At 46.5% G+C, this 24626-nt stretch overlaps 1 protein-coding gene across 2 annotated transcripts in view; it reads left to right on the top strand.

The window, feature by feature from the left end:
• NBEAL1 (neurobeachin like 1) overlaps positions 1-24626 on the top strand; it is a 978461-nt gene that overhangs the window by 839173 nt on the left and 114662 nt on the right. For both annotated transcript variants that reach the window (XM_085648956.1, XM_085648955.1), the window contains one exon: positions 12400-12489. In XM_085648956.1, the coding sequence (XP_085505082.1) occupies positions 12400-12489 (90 nt within the window). The remainder of the gene's footprint in view (positions 1-12399; positions 12490-24626) is intronic.

The following is a 24626-nucleotide window of genomic DNA, read 5'->3' as shown; positions in this document are numbered from 1 at the left end:
TTCTTAATGTTTGCTGTTCTCATTCAGTAACATTTGCAGCACTTCCCCAAGTGTTCCTTCAGCCTTGACTGAAAAGTGGATTTATTAGGAGATAAATATATGTTTAAGGCATGTGAGCTGTAGCTCACATGCTTTGCATATCCCGCCAACTAGTGTTGGGTCCAGATGTTTGCCCTTTGTTTTTGTTCGAAGAAGTCTTTTCCAGTCATGAGGGAGGTGACTCCTCCTTTCGGTGATAGTGCGCATGGGCATCGGCTCCATTGTTAGATTGTTTTTTTCCACCATCGGGTTCGGATGTGAATTGCTGCGCTCCAGTTCGGCACCTTTTGTCGGGTTCTCTTCGACGCGCAATCCACTACCCTTGATGGTATTGTTTCTCAATCGCGTATCCCATTCTCCGCGTATCGTTTAGACTCAAAGATCTTCGATCGGAAAACTCGTGGAGGGCCGTTGGGCCTACCCGCGCCAGGCTCGCTAGCAGTCGATGGAACATACTTCATTCAAGGTCTGTCCCGGGTGTCGCGCCAAATTTCCGCACACCGACCTGCACGAAGTGTGCAACCTCTGTTTATCACTGGAACATGACGAGAAAGATTGCGATGCGTGCATATCGTTTCGATCGAAGAAGACACTGCGTGACCGTCGGGCTTGACGTCACGAGATGCAACACCAAGGCAGCTCCGTACTGGACATCTTCGGCGAAGATTCCGACTGAGAAGAAACACAAGCTCAAGAAACCGAGGAAGAAGAACACATCTCCGTGTCCGAGGCCGACTTCAACATGGAAGAAGCAGAGCAAGTTACACCGGGTCAGCGCACCGCGAGTACAGAAGCCCCCTTGCCCCAATAACACAAGACCAAAAAGGCTCCGGTCCTTCCTCTGCCTGGGGGCCAAGGTTGGCACCAAGAAAAAGATTTGCGTGCCCTGCCCCCGGGACCGTCGCCGAACATAAGGAGAAGCCTTCCGGTTCGGGCTTGAGTTGGCCCCATGCCGGCACAGAAACGAAGTCCTCTGCGTCGAAATCAAAGCATGTCGTGGTCCACGTTCCATTTCTGTCAAAGACTAAATCTTCGGTACCGAAGAGTTCGGAGCTGAAAACGGCGAGCAAAGATAAAGACTCCACCAAAAGAGCCTCGGTCCGATGTTCCACCTTCGGATCCGAAACGGAAAGAACTGGTTATAAACCCAGAGACTGGTCATACCCATGCCAAAGTGCCTGAAAAAAGGAAAATGGACCAACAGGAAGAGTACCACATTACCATGAAAAGGTAAAATGTGGGTACTAACCCTTCACCACCATATATTCCACCTCCTTCGCCCACTAATCCTCAATTGCTCATCACACCCACTAATTCACCACCACCACTATCACCTGACCCACAGGATCAAGGGGATTGGAATGGGGATGAGGATAGGCCATAGGATGTTGACCCATGAGAGGATTACGACACTGACCCAAACACGGATAATGACCCTGACTTATATCCGTCTAGACCATCACCACCTGACGACACTATATGGCACATTGAGCTTCTTAACAGGGCTGCTCATTATCATGATGTGGAACTGCATAAGGAGGCTTTTGAGTAGGACTTCTTGTTTGAGACCCTACGTTTCTCTAAAAAAACTACCCATATACTCCCAATGCTTAAGGGGATGCTTAAACACGCTGATGGGGTTTTCAAAGATCCTGTAAGGGCAAGAATCATCACGCCTAGAGTTGAGAAGAAATATAAACCGGCACATACTGACCCTGGTTACAGCAAAGGTCAGCTGTCCTTAGACTCTATTGTGGTTTCCAATGCTCGCAAAAGAGAGCTAACTCACAGACCACAGGTGAGGCTCCACCTCCTGATAAGGAGTCCAAGTTAATTGATGCCTCTGGCAACAGGGTAAAACCAAAGAAAATGATGGACGGAGTGTTGAACATTGCAAGCACTCGCCCCCAGTCAACTGATCTGGGTTTAATCCATCACCGTTCTTTAGCCAACTCTGCCACCCCAGTTCAGACATGGACATGGTGGGTGCTTGCAATGTTCAACACTCCGTCCATCATTTCCTTTGGTTTTTGCTTTGTTTGCCATAAGTTGGCAGGGTATGCTCAGACGTGAGTCCCTTGCTCACTTTGCCACTGGATTCAAGCAAGCCTGGCTGAAGACGGCTGAAATGCCAGAAACCGGTCCTAGGAAGTTTGTTTCCGGTCCAGGGAAGACATGGCTTGGCAGTTCGGGCTGGACTGTTCCCATGAGGCACAGGGTCAGACTGATTTGCATATGGCCATATCTGAACTGGGGTGGCAGAGTGGGCTAAAGAACGGTGATGGATTAAACCCAGATCAGTTGACTGGGGGTGGGTGCTTGCAATGTTCAACACTCCGTCCATCATTTCCTTTGGTTTTTGCTTTGTTCGCCATAAGTTGGCAGGGTATGCTCAGACGTGAGTCCCTTGCTCACTTTGCCACTGGATTCAAGCAAGCCTGGCTGAAGACGGCTGAAATGCAAGAAACCGGTCCTAGGAAGTTTGTTTCCGGTCCAGGGAAGACATGGCTTGGCAGTTCGGGCTGGACTGTTCCCATGAGGCACAGGGTCAGACTGATTTGCATATGGCCATGTCTGAACTGGGGTGGCAGAGTGGGCTAAAGAACGGTGATGGATTAAACCCAGATCAGTTGACTGGGGGTGGGTGCTTGCAATGTTCAACACTCCGTCCATCATTTCCTTTGGTTTTTGCTCAGGCTTTGTTAGCAAGATATGATAGGTCTCATTATGATGAATTAGAAAAACACATACAATTTCTGCCTAATAAACATAAATCTAAGGCAAATTATATTAGTCAGGAAGGCAGACTTATCACCAATACCTCCATCAAGTGCGCAGGAGACACAGCTGCATGCGCAGTAAACACCAGCGTACTGCTACGCAGACATGCATGGTTGAGAATTTCAGGTTTCAAACCTAAGGTACGTGCCTCTATTCTCATCCAGCCATTTGACAAAGAGCACCTCTTTGGTCCAGCAGTTGACACCTCGCTGGAAAAGAAATCGTTAAGTCCAGGGGGGCTTTGCAGTTACCTTCGAATAGGGGTTCCTTTCGTCGCTTCTTTTACAGGGGTCTCTCCAAAAATATTTCTACAGAAAATCCCTCCTCTTTTTAGAAGGGCAACAACCAATCGCCCTCATCAAAAGGCTATTTCAGAGGAGGTTATGGAGGAAACAATTGTAAGGGAAAAGGCAGAGGCAACTCCACACGCACTTCCCCCGCAAATAACAAGCAGTGACTTCCTTCTGCTACCCCCGATCATGCCACTTGATTGTCTCTCCCAATTTCTCCCTGTCTGTAACACAAGCACCTCAGACAAATCGGTTTTACAAATTTTCCAATATGGTTACTGCCTGGAACTTACAGACACTCCCCCAAACATTCTTCCAAGATCACATGCAATGTCACAAGAACATCTTACCCTTCTAAAGCAGGAAGTTCTTTTTCTGTTACAAAAGGGAGCTATAGAACCAGTTCCAGTAAAATACCAAGGGGCAGGGGCATACTCCCTGTACTTCTAAATTCCCACGGAAGATGGCTCTCTCAGGCCTATACTAGACCTCAGAGAACTAAATCTATACATTCAGTCGGACCACTTTCACTTGGTCATACTCAAGCCAGTGCTCCAGCTCCTTCAATAAGGCGATTTTTTGTCCACTCTGGACTTAATGGACACCTATTTCATATCCCAATACGCCCTGTTCACCGCAAGTACCTCAGGTCCGTAAAAGCAGGCCAGCACTATTAGTTCAAGGTGCTCCCATTTGGAGTAACTACCGCACCCAGGGTTTTCACCAAGTGTCTGGCAGTAGTCGCAGCTCATCTACAAAAACAACACATTCACGTCTTACCATATTTGGACGACTGGCTCATAAATGCCAACTCGCAAAACAGCTGTCTACATCACACTAGCAAAACAGTGCGGTTGCTCCACGATCTTGGATTCACAGTAAATCTGTCCAAATCACATATACAACCATCCAACACACAAACGTATCTGGGAGCCACAATAGATGCACAAAAGGCCAGAATCCGCAACTTGCAGACTTTACTCTGTCTGTTTCAGCCTCAGCACTCATTACCAGCTTGAGTGTTCATGCAGCTACTAGGGATGATGGCGTCTTGCATTCTAGTAGTCTCTTACGCAAGACTCCAGATGCGTCCACTTCAGGAGTGCTTAGCACGTCAGTGGAACCAGGCTCAGGGTCTCATCAGATCTAGTGTTGGTGGACGGCCGCACCCATCACTCTCTGCAGTGGTGGAATACACAAAACCTTTCAAAAGGGCAGTCCTTCATCGACCTGGTTCCACAGTGCAACAGCAGACGCATCGCTCACTGTTTGGGAAGCTCATCTCCAGATGCATACAATTCAGGGCTTGTGGAGCCTGCAGCAAAAGCAGCTTCACATAAATGATCTAGAGCTGCTAGCGGTTATTCTAGTGCTCAAAGCGTTTCAAGTACATCTAGTAGGCAAAGCTGTCCTGATCTGTACAGACAACATGACAGCAATGTACTACATACAAAAACGGGGACACACACTCTCTCCAGCTGTCACAACTAGCACAGACCATCTGGAAATGGGCTATACATCACAAAATGTATCTCCCTGCAGAAGACCTCCAAAGAGTAAGTAATCAGCTTGCAGATCTGCTTGGTCGTCAAAGACAACAGATTCACGAATGGGACCTCCACCCTCAAGTTCTCCTCCCATTCTTCCAAATGTGGGGCTTTCCGGACATAGATCTGTTCGCCACAAACCTAAATGCGAAATGCTCAAGCTTCGCATCCAGGCATCCACACCCATTGTCCAAAGGCAATGCACTATAGATGAATTGGTCAGGGATATTGGCTTACGCTTTTCCGCCTCTCACACTCACTCCATTAGTGGTTCGGAAGCTCAGACAGGCGTCCTTGACACTACTCCTAGTTGCTCCCACATAGGCTTGGCAACCCTGGTTCACAACACTGTTGGAACTCTCAGTAGTTCCTCACCAAAATCTACATCTCACTCCAAATCTTCTCACTCCGAGCCATGGAGAGATAAGACATCCAGATCCCAGTCATCTCAATCTTGCGATCTGGCACCTGAAATCTTAGAGTTTGGCTACCTTAATATCCTGCCAGACTGCATGAATATCATCAAAGAAGCTAGACGTCCTACCACACGAGCATACTATGCAGCAAAGTGGAAGAAATTTGTGATATACTGCAATAACAATCAAATCGATCCGCTGGACGCTTCTGTTCAAAACATCATTTGCTATTTATTAAATCTGCAGCATTCCAATTTAGCATACTCTTCCTTAGGCTTACATCTTGCTGCAATAGCTGCATACCTACAGAACAGACAACATCTGTCTCTCTAAATTGCTGCTCTGTTGACAGTCCCTTTAGAGTGCCTGTCATTAAAGCATTTATGGAGGGACTTAAAATAATCATTCCTCCAAGACTTCCACCTGCTCTAGTGTGGAATCTCAACATTGCCCTTACCAGACTGATGGGTCCACCCTTTGAGACATTGCATAGATGTGAACTGCAATTTCTCACTTGGAAGGTAGCTTTCCTCATATTTATCACATCACTAAAGAGAGTAGGTGAACTTCAGGCACTAACCATAGAAGAACCATTTTTACGAGTACACCAAAACAAAGTGGTTCTCGAGACCAACCCTAAATTCCTACCAAAGGTTATTTCTTCCTTTCATAACAAATTTGTGGAGTTGCCTGTGTTCTTCCCTCAACCAGATTATGTGACAGAATGTGCTTTGCATACTTTAGATGTGAAAAGAGCACTACTTTACTACATAGAAAGGACAAAACCTTTCTGAAAGACAAAACAACTGTTTTTGCGCCACCACATAAAGGCAATCCTATATCAAAATCAGGCATTGCAAGGTGGATAGTCAACTGCATTCTGACATGCTATGCAAAGGCAAAACGAACACTGACAATTCCCCCTAGGGTGCACTCCACACGTAAACTAGGGGCTTCTATGGCATTTTTAGGGAATATACCCATAGATGACATCTGCATAGCTACAACATGGTCTACACCTCACACATTCACAAAACACTATTGTGTAGATGTCTTAGCAAGACAACAAGCTAGTGTTGGCCAAGCAGTTTTACGCACACTATTTTAAACGACTGCAACAACTATAGGTTAGCCACCGCTTTGGGAGATAACTGCTGCATAATCTATGCAAAGCATGTGATCTTCAGCTCACATGCCTAGAACAGAAAATGCCACTTATCCAGTATGCATCTGTTCTTGGCAAGTCGAGGTGTAGATTCACATGTGCCCACCCGCCTCCCCAGGTACCTATACCTGTTGCAGTAATATCTTACTTAGATACATATATACATGGACATCTCTTACCACTCTTACTAACTCCATTATCACCGTCTGCGGCAAACAATTTAACAATGGAGCCTATGCCCATGCGCACTATCACCGAAAGGATGAGTCACCTACCTCGTGACTGGAAAAGACTTCTTCGAACAAAAACAAAGTGCAAACATCCGGACCCAACACTAGATGGCGGGCTATGCAAAGCATGTGAATCTACATCTCTACATGCCAAGAACAGATGCATTCTGGGTAAGTAGCATTTTCCTTTTATATACAGCATTACTGGTTGAAAAAACAAAAAAAGGAACCATTTATTTCAAACTGTTGTATATTTGCATGTGTCTAAGAATCCATATTTCTTCCCTGATGCCTACTATTGTAAAGGCGTTGATGTTGGATCCATCAGACATTGGTATTTGTAATTGGTAATTTTCCTGTTTGACACATATTTACGCACTGATATATTTCTCTGTCTCTCAAATCTTTCACTTTAAGTTAAGAGTGCTCTGTGAAGCACTGGTAAACCTGCTAGGTTTCAGGAGACCACTGATGGGTGTGTGTGTGTGTGTTATAAAGAGATACAGCAGTACATACAAGTGGTTTATTAAGTAAACATATTGTTTGTTCATGCAGTCTCCTTCAAATTAGGTCATACAAGTTTTGAACTTATTTTCTACGTGAGGCTAGCCAGAATGTTTTCTAACCATCAGTTTTAGGGTTTTCCTGCAGGTAATATCAGCTGCCTCAAGTGAACTTCTGAGAAACTACGGATCACCCAAAATGATCTGCCAGGTTGATATTCAGACCTAAGCCCTAGTTGCACGCCCACCCATTAATGAAATCTGTCCATCAGCTTCCAATTAATGCACAAATTCAGTTCAAGGATTCACATTATTTATCAACAAGGGAGTGTCGCATAATATTTACCTCACAAAACTTTTCCAGTATTAATCCCCACAAAGGAGTGTTATACAGTGACTCTAAATATATTCAGAAGCTGGACAGTTGATATATCTACCTAGCCTACCGAGGACTGCAAATTGCTGCTCTGTTGACAGTCCCTAAGTTTGAAAAATGGATGGACAGTCTTACTTTTGATATCCAGAATTTGATTGTTCGGCATTTGCCAAAGTTAAAGTTTTGTGAAGAGCCAGACCATACCCATGTTACCAGCTCCCCCTGTAAATGTTCTCAGATATAACAGCAATCATTGGATAGTTGGCCTAACAAACACTGTGCAATATTTGTTTCTTCAAAAGCACTCCCTTTTTTTCTTACCTTTCCTCTTCCCTCCACTCTTTTCAAAATACATAGTGCTACATTTTGAGTCACAGTGCATAGGGACATTCACTCACACCAACCAGAGGTGGGTTGGCCGGTGGGGAAAAAGGGAAAGGGTGGTTGGATTGAGGTAGTCAGTCAAACATCAGATTCACTCTTAATGTGACTAACTTCACCTTCCAATCTAACAGCCTTTCAGTCAAACTTTCCTATAAGGAGCAGTCCTGTTGTTCCTGTAGACTGGTCTTCTGCAAGCATCAGTCCATGAATATGTTTGCATAGCAAATTAGTTGTTCCTATGGATACTTGTAAACACAGATTTCTCACCTTTTCAATTCCTTCCTGCACCAAACAGGTGCTGGAACCTTTCCAGCAGTTTCTTCTTTTTGCAAATATGTGGCACCATCAGTTTCTGCAGCAGCTTCACGCCCCCTTCAAAATGACGGTACAGAGCGTATATAGGTACCACCCCTGCACGCTAACCTCCATTCCTTTCTCTCTGTGCCCTGACAAAACTATTGTCATTGTTTCACTGACTGCAAAATCGTTTTTCCACACAGTGTGCTAGGGAAATATTTCCCCTCCATAAACAACAAGCTGCAAACTATGCCACACCTAGAGGAAGCAGATGTCAGTTATGGTTCCACACAACATCTGCCTGTGGTGTTTATGGTCTAGGCATGACTCAACGATCTGCTACAAATGCATATTGATGTACCCAAAGGCCGTCAGGCAATGGGAATTGAAATGGTAAGTCATTGAAAACAAGAAATTGGGCAGGACACACCCCAAACAGCATACTTGGTGTCACTCCAAATCAAAGCCCTGCTCCAGATCCCAGTCCTGCTCCACTTCAATGTCCTATAGTAAGTCCAACTGGGACCCGCATCAACCCCCCTACCACTCCCATGGCTGTGAGAAGTCAGACAGTTGGCATTCTGTGAACCAGACCCCGCCTCTTCATCCTACTCTGAGCTTATTCCAAGGCTTGTATTGTCATGCTCCGGGTTCCCCAGGTTGTTGTCTACTCCGCAGCAGATAGAGGCCTTCAGGTAGGCCATCCTGTAACTTTTCCAGAGGATTTTGGCTCTCTCTGGATCCTCTATGATCCCCATTAAAAACTCCAAGGGCCCCCAGAGAGACTTCCCCCAGCAGCGCCTGCCCTGACCTTGACTGAACCCTCTGCCCCTCCCCGCACCCTGACCCATCCAGCACCGACCCATGCTTCCACTCTTGCACGAGTCCACTGTCTGTAACTCTGAAACAAACACTGATTTTTGGGGGGGACCAGAGTGGACATTGGCCTATGACAGGCCCATGTCACACTACAAGAAAAACAAGTTGCAGCCCCCATCTTGGGGAGGTCCCCAGATGTGCCCTCAAACTAGTACTAGCGTTAGCTGGAAGTCTCATTTGGATCAGATTTCGGTACCGTTTTGGGCCTTTAAGATATCCCATATAATGAGGTTGATGAGGAAGTGTACCCCCCCCCCAAATGTTTTATAGTAATGCTGGATTAAATTCAGATTTACAGAATGTCAGTGGCCTGGATCCTTACCTCGGTTCCCTTTAGAGGAGTGTTTATTTTATAGTAGTATTCAGCAGGGCCTACTACTTCAGAGCCTTCACTGCCCTTTAGTTAAACTTTGACAGAGAAATGAATGGTGGCCTGGTCTAAGCCATGCCCTGCTCCCCAACTAAGCCGCCCTGTAGCTACGAATCAGAGGACTGCTCTTGGGGGATCCAGCCTTTGCAACCTAGCTTGGTTTTGCAGGAATCCACCAGCTAGTGCATTCCCCACTGCTCCGCCAGAGAGAGAATCAAAGTGCATTGACGCATTAAGCAGTAGACACCGCCATTTTGGCTTTGAGGCCTCTGAACGCAGTCTGCCTATTCGGATGCTATAAACTGCCTTTTTTAGGATTTGGCCAGCAAGATCTTGATGGCAATTCCCGATGAATTGAGGTATACTTTTGCTCAAACAATGAAACAGAATGTGGCCTTGTGTGTGTTGTGAGCCAATTTGGAGATAACAGACTTTGTTTGTCGTGCATCGTGAAAGTAATAATGATGAGGCGTCATACTTGAAAGTATGCTACATGATTTTCTGGGAATCTGCACGTAAAGCAGTCATGGACGGCCAGTGGAAGTCAGAATATGTTTTTACCTGCCCAGTTGGCGTACTGTTACCTCAGACCATTTGAGTGCTACAGGTTCCGCATAATTATGCCTTCCTTTTAGATTTGCTCCCCCTCCTGTCCTATCTGTTTTTGTTCAGACTTTGGGAGAGCATGTCTCTAGTCTTGTTGGTGACACATTCAACAGGAGTCACCTATAAACCTAAAAGCACCAGGATATAACTGATATCGGCAAGGTCCTAAAGTTATAATTCATCAATTAAACTCTAAAATTAGTACAATGCCAAAAAACAAATCTTATATATTTAGTTGGTTATAACAATTAACAATAAAGCAGCATCAAAGACGCATATAAAATGAAAGGTGCTCAAAGTGTGGAGTGTTCATAAAGTTCTCAGGATTGTGCAGGTGACACAGTGGTAGGGAACAGAGGGCAAAAACATTGCCCTTGTCCTTATAATTGTTCCACATGAGCTGCAAGATCCATGAATAATTTAAACTGTGATCATGAGCGTTGTTTAGACATATGTGGTGCGTCGATGTTTCGACCCTGAGAGTTGCGCAATAATGTGAAGTGCGTCAAGATGGGTCTTCTTCAGGACAGGAGAGGGGGTAGGCAGCCAAAATGTAGATTCTTGAGTATGTCTACAATAGTGAAAGGCTTCTCATTCAGGTAATGGCTTATGGTTCAAAGCTCTCAGTTCTCCACTGGGCGGTAGGAGCCTCAATGGTATCCTTTGGCAGACTTCCACCCGTCGGTTGGAGTCTCTTTGGAAGGCCAATCTAGTGATTTATGAGATCTGGTTCCAACAAAGCGAGTGCCAGACGGATGCCTTTCCCTGCCAGATCTCGTAAATTACTAGATTAGCCTTCCAAAGAGACTCCCACCGGCTCAACTTAAGCACTTCTGAATAGCCCCAGATTGGGCCAGGCAAATTTATTACTCTGGCTTGCTGAGCATGAGCATTGGCCCTCCAGGCTGTCTTCCTCTTCAGGAGGACCTCCTGAATAGGCAGCAGGGCACTGTGCTGCATCCTCAATTTTTCAAACTATACCTCCAAGCATAAAGATTGAGTGACACCAATCGAGGGTGTTTGACCTGCCGGCAGAAGTATTGAATGGTAACATTGCAACTTTCTGGCAGTCAAGTAAATTCATTTTTCAAGTCATTTGGGGAAGTTCATGACATGGTGCTGAGACTGCCAGGTTCACCATCCCCAGACAAAGGAGTGTGGTGTTCTGTTTGTTTTTATGCTGACCCTGCAAGGATTTGGTGTGGGCACCGTTAAAGATTATTTGTTGGCCCTTTCTACATTTGCCTTACCAACCATCATTATTTTGGTCACCTGTTATGATGTGTTTCTTAAAAGGGGTTAAAAACATGTTTCCTCTTGTACCCTCTATTATGCCTCACTAGGAGCTTAACCTGGTCCTCATGTTCTTGATGTGCATGCCCTTCCAGCCTATGCACAGTTGCTCAATTAGATTGCTGTTCTTTATGATGGTATTCCTTATTCCGTGTCAACAAGCAGCAGGCTGTGTCAGGACACCCCCAAAAACCACCCTTTTCCCTAATAAATTGGTGTTGCAAAGTTTTGCTTTCTTTTTACAGAAGGTGGTGTCACCCTTTCAGGTGGGACAGTCCAAGCCCTTCGAAGGAGAAGAGGCTTACCTGATTGGACCCAAAAAGACCCCTTGACTTTTACATTGGCTTTGAAGCTGCTAAGAAGAGAAAGGCAGTTGAGAAGCAAACCTTGTGCAGGTGGCTCATGCCGTACATAAAACATGCTATGCCCTGGTCAAGAAGTTAGCTATGACGGCTTTCGGGCTCATTCAACCAGAGCCAAGGCCACAACTACGGCCTTTGCTGGAGGTGTTCTGGTGTTGGACATCTAGCATTCTGACACATGAGTCTCTGTACACACCTTCACCAGGCATTATTTTTTGGACAATCAAGTCTTCAGGCAGGACCATTTTGCCCGCTCAGTCCTGAAGGACTTCCTGGTGTAACTCCACGACTCAGACGCTCCATTCTTACAGCAATACTGCTTTGATATCTATTCAAAAGGTGAGGAATCTGTGGTTAGTAGTAACCAACAGAAGAACAATTGGCTTATCGTTGATAATGCTCTTTTTGGTGGATACTCTGTGTAACTGAAGACTCCTCACCCCCCTCCCTCCTCCCAGCTTTGTAGAGTGGACTTTTAAAGTTCCAGAAAAGAACCAAGTTAGATTTCTCACACTGTCATTCTAGCAATCTGTCACAGCCTGTCCACGTCTGAGAGTGCAGAAGAATTTAAAAGAAAAACTGAAGTCAGAGCTTTGGGGTGACCACTATATACAGCTCAGTGCCGTCATTCCTGAAGGAGTTGTGAGGCTACCATAAAGTCTAATGGTACTACCTATTGGCACGCAGGAACTACAAAGGTTTTATATCCAGGCTGCTGTTGTGGGGGGGGGGGGTTGAGGTTTAAAAGATTAGAAGTCTGCACTTAGATGGAGCATCCATGAAAAACCTTTACTGAAGGTAGGTAAACTTGTTATTCTGGTTTACTTTATTATTTGAACATTTTCCTATTTTTCTTTTTAGGGAATCAGCAACGACATTCCTATAGTCAAGGCTCTTGTTCCGAAGAGCCAGTCACGTTCCTTCATGTCGCAAGGGAATCCTGAGATACTGGTAAGTTAATCATCTGAATATTTTTTAATCTAGTAAACTCTTTCTGAACCTCAAACAAATAGGAATTGGGTGATAACAAGTGCATAATAAATATGTAAAATTGTAGCATTATATTTTGTGTCCCCTGTCCGATACCAGCAGTGACTGTTTGTAAATATAGGAAGCGTTTTATCTACAGCCTGCACATTGTATGTCCACTCACTGTGCAATATCATGTCATTTAGTATTGGGTTCAGAATTTTTCCACTAGTTTTTCTTAAGATGTCTTTATTTTTTGTTTTAGCTGTGCATCAAATGACTTGTGATCGCATTACCTTAGATTACATTTTTCCACCATCGGGTTCAATGTTGTTTGGGAGTGCTCACTCTAATAACTTTGCAAAGAGGTCAAAACTCAAGGTCATGGAGGTGAATCCTCAAGACTTTGCTACCAAATATTGTGTTTGATGCTTCAAAATAAATCTCCATTCGGAGTTGACAAGTCTTGAGAGAATTAATCTGTATGTAGAGTGAGTGGGCGGTGGATATGCAAAATGCACCCTTCGAATTTTGCTCATCCTGTAATACCGAATACACTTGGAAGGACCGCCATGAGGGCCTCATTCTCTGTTTTTCCAAAGCTGAAATAATTGTAAGACATGTAAAGTCTATTGATGTTAAAATTACATTTGACTCTAGTAAGAAATGCATTATTGGCCCAGTGAGACTCTACCAAGTCACGTGAAAGACCATTTGAGGACATGTTCGAGAAAGACATAGAAAGGAATAGGGATGATTTGTATGAAGAGCCCTTTTCAATAGTTAGTTGGAGAGAAAGAGGGTCCGAGCCAGTATTGTAAGGACCCAATTGCACCACACTGAGCCCTAGAGTACATAGAACCTTAGTGTTCCAAAGATAGACTACTTCTACGATTCATAGTTCCACAAACATGAATTTTGCTTATTGTCAGACTCAAAAGGTTGACCAACCTCGACACAAGGACTAACCTTGAAAGGAGCTTTATAACCATATGGAGGAGTCACTTGCGGAAGGGGTGAGATCTTCAGAAGATATTGGAACCCAAAAAAGAAGTTTGACATCAGGAAGTGGTTTCTAGTATGCTCTCAGAAGGAGCTGTGCTTCCACTCACTCGAGTAGTGATTTGGCATATGAGATCCCAGAACACAGTAACTTTCAGCTCCCTAAATAGTGTATGGAGATAGTAAGGGTGATTTGAAATATAACTATGAAAGCATTATTTGAAACAATGTGGAAATGCTATGCAAACTACTGTTTTACAGTAAGCAGTGATTTCCTTCAGGTCCAGGTGTAAATCATCATTGCTTAAGCCATGCTTGGTTTTTACATACATTTGAGCACATTTGACTGCTATGGTAGCCTGCTTTCAAAGTATTCCCATTGTTTAAAATCTCAGTTGCTAGAGCCTTTATAGAAACCTTTAAAAAAATCATCATAACCAAGACCCTTTCAGTGTCCAGTCCTTGAACTTCAGGAACAGCACGCCTCCAGAAGGCTACCTTCTGGCAGCATCGGCTGTGTTATCGAAAAAACTGGTCTCAGTGGCCAGATGAAGGGAAGAATTTTGAAAATGGTGCAGTTGGGTAGAAGATTTGGAATGAGAAGGCTCACAATGAGTGATTCTGTGTTTTTGCTTTTATGGAAGCATGTACTATGGACACAAAACAGTATGACTTTACCTGAACGAAAGGTGCTTCACAGCCTATTTGTTCCCTATTTTTCATTGCATTCAATTTGTATTCTTGTTTCTGGGAGTTTATATTAAACATTTAGATATTTATCTGGATGTTGGTCAGGCTTTTTGTTCCTATTTGTTCCTTCAGAAGGAGATTAGTGCTTGCCATTCTCATCATTCAATCAAGACTTAAGTTTTCCAGGGCGTTTTGTCCCCTTATGATTTATACTCCAATTTGGGTCACTCTTAAGGAAACACTTGACACCTTGTACAGTATTCTTTGCAGGATGGCAATGTTTCAACTAGGAGGAATCACCCTTCCTTTAGGCAATCAGCAGACTGTTCAACTGTCCAGAACTTGACACATTATTTTGAAAACATCATTTACTTTCTCTTCTGCTAATTTCTACCAGCGAGGGCATTATTAGAAAGAGGGGCTAGTCCTTGACAATTTCTGCACAGCATGTGAATCTACAACATACATGCTACAAACAGAAAATGTTATTTATCTGATAGAGACTTCTAGCCGCAGATTCTTTACCTTAGAATAATACTAGGCATCAGACTAGATCGGGATGTTTTTTAGCAGTACCCGTGCACACCGGCAGGTGGTTTCGTTCTGCTACATGTCTGTGTCTCCCGCGCTGAAAGTGACATGCGTGGTACCTATTCAGATGCCACCCGACGGGCTGACGTCCTTTCTTTTCTTTCCACTGCAGATAGCACTGATCATGTGGGAGCTAAACTCCGTTATTTTTTCACCGGCTTTTTTCTCTACTTTTTGTCAACACTTTTTTTTTTTTTACAGATTTTCTCTCCTAGTCTGACAGGATGTCCCCTAAGTTGCCTGTCACAGGCAGATGTCCGTGACATAGCCACACTTGGGTTGTTTATGGTGCTTGGAAAGCGACCAGGACTCCAAGACCTGCGAGAACAGCTGCACCATGCATCCAAAGGCGCTGAGGGAGTGATCCCTGAAACTCCTTGCCGCTCAACCTTGCGACGCTCAAGAACCCTGGTTGCATGGAGGGTCCCAGGACCTTTTGCAGAGCTGCACCCAGTGATCGTCACACTCAAGTTAATCGGGATGTCAGGTAAGTGCTACAAGCATAAGAAATCGAAGAAGTCGAACAGGTCTCCCAACAGCGTCACACCCATCGAAGTCTTCTGACGAGGCGCTGCATTGTCGGCACTACAGGCCTTGCACCTCAGCTGTGCCTGAGTCAGGGACACTCTGTGCCTCCCTGACTTTCCCAGAGCTGGAGCAATCCCTGCTCAGCTTAAGGAATTTAATGAGACCATCCACCTTATATTTGGAGGCCCCTCTCTGGATCTTTGCTGGCAGCTTCGCCCTTGGTGCCAGTTGGGCCCCATGGATCCCATGTTGGATCCAGAGCACAGCTGCCGGCGACACTGAGACTTTCCTCAGGTCCTGCTTCAGTGCGATGCCCTCGACACCACCAGCACCCCACTGTAGAGCCATCATCACCATCGTCATTCCCAACTCCGACACAGAGCCGAATGGTGTGTCGCCTGACACCGGTACCACTGCCAACCGAAACCATGCTTTCTGGATCGCAGCCACTGCCTTTTGCAAGGTCTGGATTGAGAAAGATGAATCAGAGGGGTCTGAGGATCCTTATTGATACCAGCATACCCTGGATGAGAATGTGAATAACTGGAATGAGGAACGGGTGGAGGCTAGTCTGTTGGACACCTCAACTGACATAGGGTTGGTATATTCTCCTACCGTGGCTATGGAGGAGAAAGCCTCTTTCACTATGGTGGTGCATAGGGCAGCTGGGTCATGGACCTTCAGCCACCGACAGTAGACGTCAAGACGAACATCTTGACAGAGGTGATTCAGCTGGGAGTCGCACCTTCTGAACCTTTACTTCCCTTTAATGAAGTCCTTACCAATGTCCTACTCAGGGCCACGTTCAAGCGCTGCACAAGGGCTCCTGTGCATAGGACAGTTGCCCGCCTCCATCCCTCTGCTCCTGGGATCCCCAGTTTCCTTATCAAGCACCCCACACCGGAGAGATTTGTGGTCCAAGCCTTCACATCTAGAATAAGCCCCGGCTCGTTTCCTACCACTCCACCAAATAAGGAATCCAAGAGGCTGGATATCTTTGGCAAGGGAATGTTCTCTTCCACCAGCCTTGCACTGTTGTCAATGAACACCGAATTCCTTTTTGGAAAATATTCCCATACAATCTGGGATTCGGTTGTGCAAGTGCTGCCTATGGTCACAGGGGAGGCCCGAGCCACACTCTCCCAAGCTATCGCTGATGGAAGAGATGCAAAAAGAACATATGATGGAGAGAATGCTGAAAAAATACACCCCCAGTCACAGATTCTGGGTGAAATCCATCAATTTTTACACGCCATTCCAGTTTAGACCCAGCCATATGCAAATCAGTCATAACCCTGCTCCCCATGGGAACAGTCCGGCCTGAACTGCCAGGCCAGGTCCTCCCTGGACCAGAAACAAACATCCCGGGACCGGTTTTGGGTTTCCGGGTATCGCCCATCATCAGCCAGGCTAGCTTGAATCTGTTGTCATAGCGAGCACAGAACCCATTTAGGGTGACAAATGCATAGAGAACAGAAGATGGGCAGAATGCTGAACCAATCAAACATTCACCTCCAGCCCTAAGTGGGAAGGGTATTCCCAAATATTGGTCCCTTGCTCGCTGCACCACTGGATTCAAGCTAGCCTGACTGATGAGGGGGGATACCCTGAAACTGGTCCCAGGATGGTTGTTTCCGGTCCAGGGAGGACCTGGCTTGGCAGTTCAGGCTGGGCTGTTCCCAAGAGTAGCAAGGTCAAGACTGATTTGCATAAGGCTGGGTCCAAACTGGGGTGACGTGGCAATCAAAATAATGATGGATTAAACCCAGATTCGTGACTGGGGTGAGTGTTTGAAAGGTTTTAACACCCTGGCCTTCATTTTATTTTGTGATGTTGTGATGAGTGAGATGCATCAAAGTTTACCATATGATGTGGATTGGACACGACCAACTTGCTGGGTAGAGCAATTTCATCGCTTGCGCTCTTGCTACAGCACACCTGGCTCAGATTCATGGTTTGTCCAGGAGATGTCAAAGCCCTTTGATGGTTCTCTTTTGGAGAGAAGGTGGACCTAGTACTTTGAGGACTGCAGAGCTACAGCCAGGGTCATTGGGCATGTCTATGGCCACTATGGCCACTTTTCCTCCCAAGTCTGCCTTCTGCCCCTTTCATGGACATGAAAGGGGTTTCCGACCGTGTTCATATCCTCCGAGCCCCCCTGGCCAACAGGCTTTCCAGCCTATTTGTGGCTGAGGATGCGGGTCCCAGTGGCCATGTGGGACAGGTAGCCAGCCAACCCCGGGCAGCCTCCAAATCCCTTTAGTTTGCTCTCGGTCCATCATGGGCATCCAGTGGGGGCAGGATATGCCATCACCTGCACCACTGGCTGTGATTTGATTTGATAAAAAATGTATAGAGCGCACGTGTGCCCATGGGCATCTTGGCGCTATACAGAGACAAAAACTACCGGAGAAATGTCACGGCTTAGTCTACATGGAGGAGAACAGCCAGGTTTTTACCTCTTTCCTGAATGTCAGGATGGAGGGACTGTTTTTGATTGTGATAGGGAGGAGATTCCAGGCCCTTGCTGCATGTAGCAGAAAGCTTCTCCCCCCCCTCCCCCCCTCCCACCTGACCTGCTTGTATCTTGTAATCTGGATCAGTTTTGCTTGGCTAGAACGGAGAGTCCTGGAAGGCTCATACAGTCGTAGGTGATTTTTCAAAAACTGAGATCCATTCCCATGCAAGGCCATATAGGCCAAGCAAACGGATTTAAACTTTATTCTTTTATCTATTGGTAGCCAGTGTAAGGATCTCAGTTTGTATGTGATCGGCTCAGACCTGGGAATGTCAAGGATCAATCTTGCTCCTGCATTTTGCAGGCGTTGTAGTTTTGCTAGGTGTTGAGCCTGAATCCCAGCAAACAGAGCATTCCCGTAGTCAAGCCTTGATAAGGCCAGAGCTGTTACCACTGTTTTACGGGAATCTAAGGGGATAAAAGGCAGGAGCTTCCTTATTACTTTCAAAATGTACCACATGGTAGATGCAAGTTTGTTGGACTGGGCGTCAAAAGTCAGTTTGTTGTCCAGTATAATGCCAAGATTTTTCAGTTTGTTTACTGGCCGTGGGCAATGGCCTAGGTTATGCGGCCACCACTCCGGGGACCAGGTTTCCATGTCAGTACCTAGCAACATAACTTCACTTTTATCTCCGTTTAACTTTAAACAGTTACTCTGCATCCATTGATTAACTTGTGTCATGCAATTTTGAAATTTTTCTGCCGTTTCCCTGACATTATCTTTAATTGACACCACTATTTGGGTGTCGTCAGCGTAGGAGACTGGCAGAATCCACAATTTCTAATGATTGCAGCTAGGGGCTCAACGTACAAATTAAAAAGAGTGGGGCTCAGAGATGACCCCTGAGGTACACCACATGGAGAGCTGAAAGGTTGTGATTTTACTTCTCCCAGCTCTACTGTAAACGTTCTGTTAGGCAAATAGGAGGCAAGCAGTGATCGAGCTGACGAGTGCACTCCGGCTTTGGCTAGACGGGTAAGAAGAGTGTCATGGTTGACCGTGTCGAAGGCCGCCGAGAGATCTAATAGAATCAAGGCGGCCTTCCCTCCGGCGTCTAAGATGTTCCTAAGTTCCTCAACTGCCGTGATTAATGCTGTTTCAGTCCCATGACCCTCTCGGAAGCCAAATTGCGAGTGGTCTAGGGCAGGGGTGTCAGAGAGGAACATGGACAGTTGCTTATTCAGTAATTTCTCAAGAACCTTTGCGGCGAAAGGAATTCTTGCAATAGGTCTGTAGTTCACTGGAATCTGTGGATCCAGATTTGGTTTTTTCAAGAGTGGCATTACAGAGGTGATTTTCCATAAATCAGGGAAGTGGCAGGAATTTATTATGTGAGAGAATAGAATGCCTAGTTGTTCACTCACAAGCTCAGGACAAAGATGCATAACCTTGGGAGGGCAAGGGTCCGTTAGGCTCCCGGACGTAGTTATCTTGACTGTTTGGAGAATTTGTTCCACTGATGGTGGTATAAAACGGAAGCAGGTGCTATGCTCTAGTGGTTGTGGAACGTCTTTGGAAATTGTGTGTAGCTGTGTGGAGGAGACCTTATCGGACAGTTTGAAGGATTCGTAGACTGTGGTCACTTTATCTACGAAAAATTGCCCAGCGTATTACTAAATTCAGAACTTATTGCCACCTGTTTGTCGCTATCAATTTTTGTCAGTTTTTTAACAGTAGCAAAGAGTTCTTTACTGGAATTCTTTGCCTCGTTAATTTTTCGAACAAAGTATTTGCTTTTTTCTTCTAATATTAGTTTTTTGTAAGAGGCCAAGGAGGTTTTGTATTCGCCTTTCAGCAGAGGATCATAATTGGTCCTCCATCTTCTCTCCGCCCTTCTGCAAAACTGCTTTTGTGATTTTAGGGCGTCCGAGAACCAAGGTTGAGAAGCGGTTTTTCTCCTAGAAGTAACCTTTTTTTAAAGGGACTAGTTCATTAATGGCTACCTTTATCCAGCTTGAGATTTGATGTGTGGCATGTTACTGTCAGGTACTAATTCAGGGATGGTAAGAGTGAGCTGCTCATTTAGTTTAATGGAGTCTAGTTTGGCCCAGTCGAAATAAGATACACTACTGGGAGAAATGGCAACTGTATTTCGGGTATCTCTTGTATTGATAGTGAAAATTATGGCCTTATGGTCCGACCAGGGAACCGGTAGGATGTCTAGGAGTTTAATGTCGGGATTAGAGGTAAAAATCCCATCAAGAGTATGCCCAGCTGTGTGGGTGCTCTGATTAACGATCTGGACCATAGCTAAGTTGGCCAACGCATCGCACAGTGTAGCTGTCATTGTATCAGAGCTTTTTTCAAGATGTAGGTTGAAATCTCCCAGAACGGAAAAGTCAGGGCCTTTCACACTGGATTCCAGAAATGGGCTAAGCAGTTGTATCAGTGGTGTTCTTGCCCTAGGTGGCCTATAAATCAAAAGGCCCTTAAATGTGTAGTTTTTTGTGATGTTAATCTGAAAGAAGAGGGTTTCGCAGTCTGGGTTGCTACCCTGGTCTGAGCCCTTAGTTCGTTTCTAGAGATAATGGCCAGGCCTCCACCCCTTTTTCCATTCCTGTCCGACCTAGCGATAGAGTATCCCTCTGGGATAGCTAGTGATAAGTCTATGTCTGAGGCGTCATCAGCCCAGGTCTCAGTAATGAAGATCATGTCTAATTTTTGGGTTTCTATTAGATTAGCCGTTTCTGTGTTGTGCTTGACTAAGGAACGTACGTTAATTAATCCAGCCTTAACGGTTTGACAAGTTGGTTTGATGGGACCCTTCTGGAGAGGAGTTAGCCTTCTAATGTGAGAAAATTCAAAGGTGAGTTGGCATCGTGGGCATTGCTTGGCTTCTTTCATTAAGATTAATGTGCGGCAGCAGGGTTTGGGCCTGAGCGAGAGCAATTCCCGGCTTGTGTAGCTTATGCTCTCAAGGCCTGACAAAGTTTGAGTATAGGGGGTGGCCCTGGGCCCGGTCGAGGCGCAAACGGGCTTGCATTTGGCGCGCCTTCGGCGCGCCCGCTGCGCGCGTCCACTGCGCGTTCGGAAAGCCATGGGCTATATAGGTAATGGGGCGTTGAGCAACTGGACCGCTCAGCGCCGGAAATGCCCCCAGCCCGGAAGTGTGTCCGCTCTCGCCTCCTCTGCACCCTCCGTTCAACCGGCACTTGCCGTGACGGACCGGGGTGCCTGGGGCTGAACTAACACCAGGGAATAGGTAGAGGGAGTGTGCAAAATACGCAATGCAGGTAAGAAGGAATTAAAATGTTTAAAAACGATATTTCAATAGCAGCTAAAGTACTGTGTCCGTTACCATGGAGCAGCAGCAATTGTGGTATGGCCGAGCCGCGTAGTCTGTCATCTGACTCGCGCTCGCTTACACCAGAGCTTTAAGGTGAGGGGCGCTGAGCAACTAGACCGCTCAGCGCCGGAAATGCCCCCAGCCCGGAAGTGTGTCCGCTCTCGCCTCCTCTGCACCCTCCGTTCAACCGGCACTTGCCGTGACGGACCGGGGTGCCTGGGGCTGAACTAACACCAGGGAATAGGTAAAGGGAGTGTGCAAAATACGCAATGCAGGTAAGAAGGAATTAAAATTTTTAAAAACAATATTTCAATAGCAGCTAAAGTACTGTGTCCGTTACCATGGAGCAGCAGCAATTGTGGTATGGCCGAGCCGCGTAGTCAGCAACATCGGACCATTGAGTTTTGCAAATCGTCCAAAGGACTACTCCCTGCCCTTTCCGACTACCCCTCCACCCATGCTACCCACTCATGATGGCTGACCAAGGACCATCTCTCCTTTCTCTGGCTTTCTCCGCCACTGGGGCCATGGAGAGGGAGCCAGCATCAGAAGTAGGTCATGGTTGCTATTCCTGCTACTTTCTGGTGTCCAAGAAGGACAGAGGCCTTTGTCCTATTCTAGACCTGTGCTTTTTCAATCTCTTTCCTAAAAAGAAGAAATTCAAGATGCTCACGCTTGGTAAGTTCTCTTTGCCCTGGACCTGGGAGACTGGATGGTAGTGTTAGACTTACAGGATGCATATTTCTACAAACCCGTCCTGCCTGCCCATAAATGTTACCTGCGGGTCACGGTGGGCCACAAGCACTTTCGGTTTACTGTGCTCCCCTTCGGCCCTACCAGCACCCCTCAGTTGTTCACGAAAGTAATAGCGGTGGTTGCAGCTCACCTGCAGTGGTCAAGGGTTCCAGTCTTTCCCTACCTCGATGATTGGCTTCTGAATGTGGCTTATCCCAGGCACTCGTCTTCCATCTCCAGACTACGGCAAACCTTCTGCACTCGCTGGGTTTCACTATCGACGCCCTGAAGTCACAACTGAGTCACTCTCAAATGCTCCCTTTCATCAATGCAGTTCTGTACACAGTTCAGTTTTGGACCTATCCTCCCAAGTGGCAAATTCAGGATATTCAGGCTAGGATACTCTGCAGTGGGACCTGAAGTTCCAGTGGGCGCAGCATCAGAGGAATCTCTCCGACATGGGTCCAGATCTTAGAGGGAACTGTGAAAGATCTGCCCTGGGGGCTGATGAACCACAATTGGGTTAGTGGCAGACCCCTTTTTCTTCCTCAAACCAGAGCTGACTATGGTGACATATGCGCCACTTCTGGGATGGCGCAGCCATCTGGGAGAGGTGGGGATCAAAGGACTCTCGTCTACGGCTGAGTCTCCACTCCACATGAACCTGTTGGAGCTTCAGGCAATTGGCTTGTCATTGAAAGCCTTTCTTCCTTCGATCAAGGAAAGGCTGGTGCAGGCGTTAATGGATCACGAATGGTGTCTCCTTCTGGAGGTGGTACAAGACCTCTTTCAGCTGTGGGGAGAGCCTTGGTTAGATCCGTTTGCCACTGCCAAGAACGCGCAATGTCTGTACTTTTGTGCGCTGGCGTTTCCAAGGCGACTCTGAGACACTTTTCATGTGGAGGTCCTGCCTCCTGAACCCCTTTCCGCCTATAGCCCTCCTGCCCAGAGTTCTAAAGAATCTCAAGAACCACCAGGCCCAATTCATTCTTATTGCTCCGGATTGGCCATGGTGAGTCTGGAATCCCGAGCGGTTGAGCATGTCTATTGGTCCACCAATCAAGCTGCCTCTTCGAGAAGATCTTCTGTCGCATCAACAAATGAGGGTTCTGCACCCAAACGAGTGCACCCTCCACCTTCATTCATGGCGATTGAGTGGTGATAATTGACAGCTTTTGATGTTTCTCCCGAAGTCTGTGATGTTATTCTGGCAGCCAGGTGTCCCTCCACCAAGTTGATACATGTCTGGCCACCTTTCTTTATTTAAGTCACCTGTTGTTGCCAGGTTTCTTAAAGGCTTGCAGTACATGTTTCCCCCCCCAGACCATTCATTATGCCCAAGTGGGATCTGAATCTTGTTGTCACCTTCTTTGATGTGTTCACCCTTTGAGCCTCTGCATAATTGCCATTTTAAGCTATTGACCTTTAAAACTACCTTTCTATGGCCATGACATCGACCAGGAAGGTCAGCGAATTGTGTGCACTCTTGGCAAACCCTGCCTAAACCACCTGCTATCCAAATGAGCTGGTCCTATATACACGTGCCTCTTTCCTTTCAAAGGTTGTAAGTCCCTTCCATATAAGCCAGAACACCACCCTGGCTACCTTATTTGCTCTGCCTCACTGCTCCAAGAGAAGGAGAGATTCCACCATCTGGACCCAAAAAGAGCATAAGTTTTCTGCATTGATCGCACAAAACAGTTCCAGGTTGGAAATTAACCCTCCTTGGGGTACATAGGAGCTAAGAAAGGGAAGGCTGTGCAGAAATGGACCATGTTAAGATGGATATTGCTCTGCATCAAGATCTGCTACGCATTGGCCAAGAAGCGACCCCCTCGGGGTTTGCGTGCTCATTCCACACTGTGTTATCCCGAAGTCCCTGTCCTAGATATCTGTCAAGCAACAGCGTGGCCATCTTTGCACATGTTTACCACTACTGTCTGGACAGGCAGGTCGGTTGTGACGGGCACTTCACCCTTTCTATCCTACAAAACCTTCTGGTTTAAATAGGATTCGGAGACCCTGGTGGCCAGTGGCAGGCCGTAGGTTTGCTTTCTGCTGTAGATTGTATTTTGTATTGCGCTCCATTTGCTCTCTGCGACCGTTTTGTATTGTATTTTGTATTGTGCTCCATTTGCTCTCTGTGACCGTTTTGTATTGTATTTTGTATTGGGCTCCATTTGCTCTCTGTGACAGTTTTGTACTGTATTTTGTATTGGCTTATCTGCTTTCTGGGTCCGTTTTCGTCCCGCTTGCTATTCTCTGCCGCTTTCTCGCCGCTGCGTCTCCTGCGGCCCTGCCCCCCGCCCATACGTTGTTCCCCCCCCCTCCCAGCTGCTCCTCCCTCCCACCTCCCCTTCTTATGGTGGCCGCTGCGCGGCCGAAGGCGTGCCCAAGGCAAGCCAGTCTGCTCCCGTCCGTGCCTATACCGCGCCCAGCGCCAGAACTTCTGGCCCCCGTGAACACCACAACGCCCGACTCCGCTACGATGCCAGCACCCTCCACACACTCAACTCCGGACAAGAACACACCTGCTACCGGGCCACCCCGAAGCGCAACCAAGGACCCTTCACCTGCCGAAACTGCAGCTTCACCAACACTCGGTCCACCAAACCACCTACCAAAGAACCCAACCACCTCAGATGCATCCTCCTCAACACCCGCTCCGCCCGCAAACATGCCGTCGAACTCTGGGACCTTCTCGACGCAACCTCCCCAGACGTCGCCTTCCTGACGGAGACCTGGCTGATCCCCGCCTCAGCACCCGA

Source organism: Triturus cristatus, chromosome 3_2 (genome assembly GCF_964204655.1).
Source record: "Triturus cristatus chromosome 3_2, aTriCri1.1, whole genome shotgun sequence".
Taxonomy (NCBI): Eukaryota; Metazoa; Chordata; class Amphibia; order Caudata; family Salamandridae; genus Triturus; species Triturus cristatus.
Note: the sequence above shows the minus strand (reverse complement) of the source record. Positions and strands in the feature narration are given on the sequence as shown.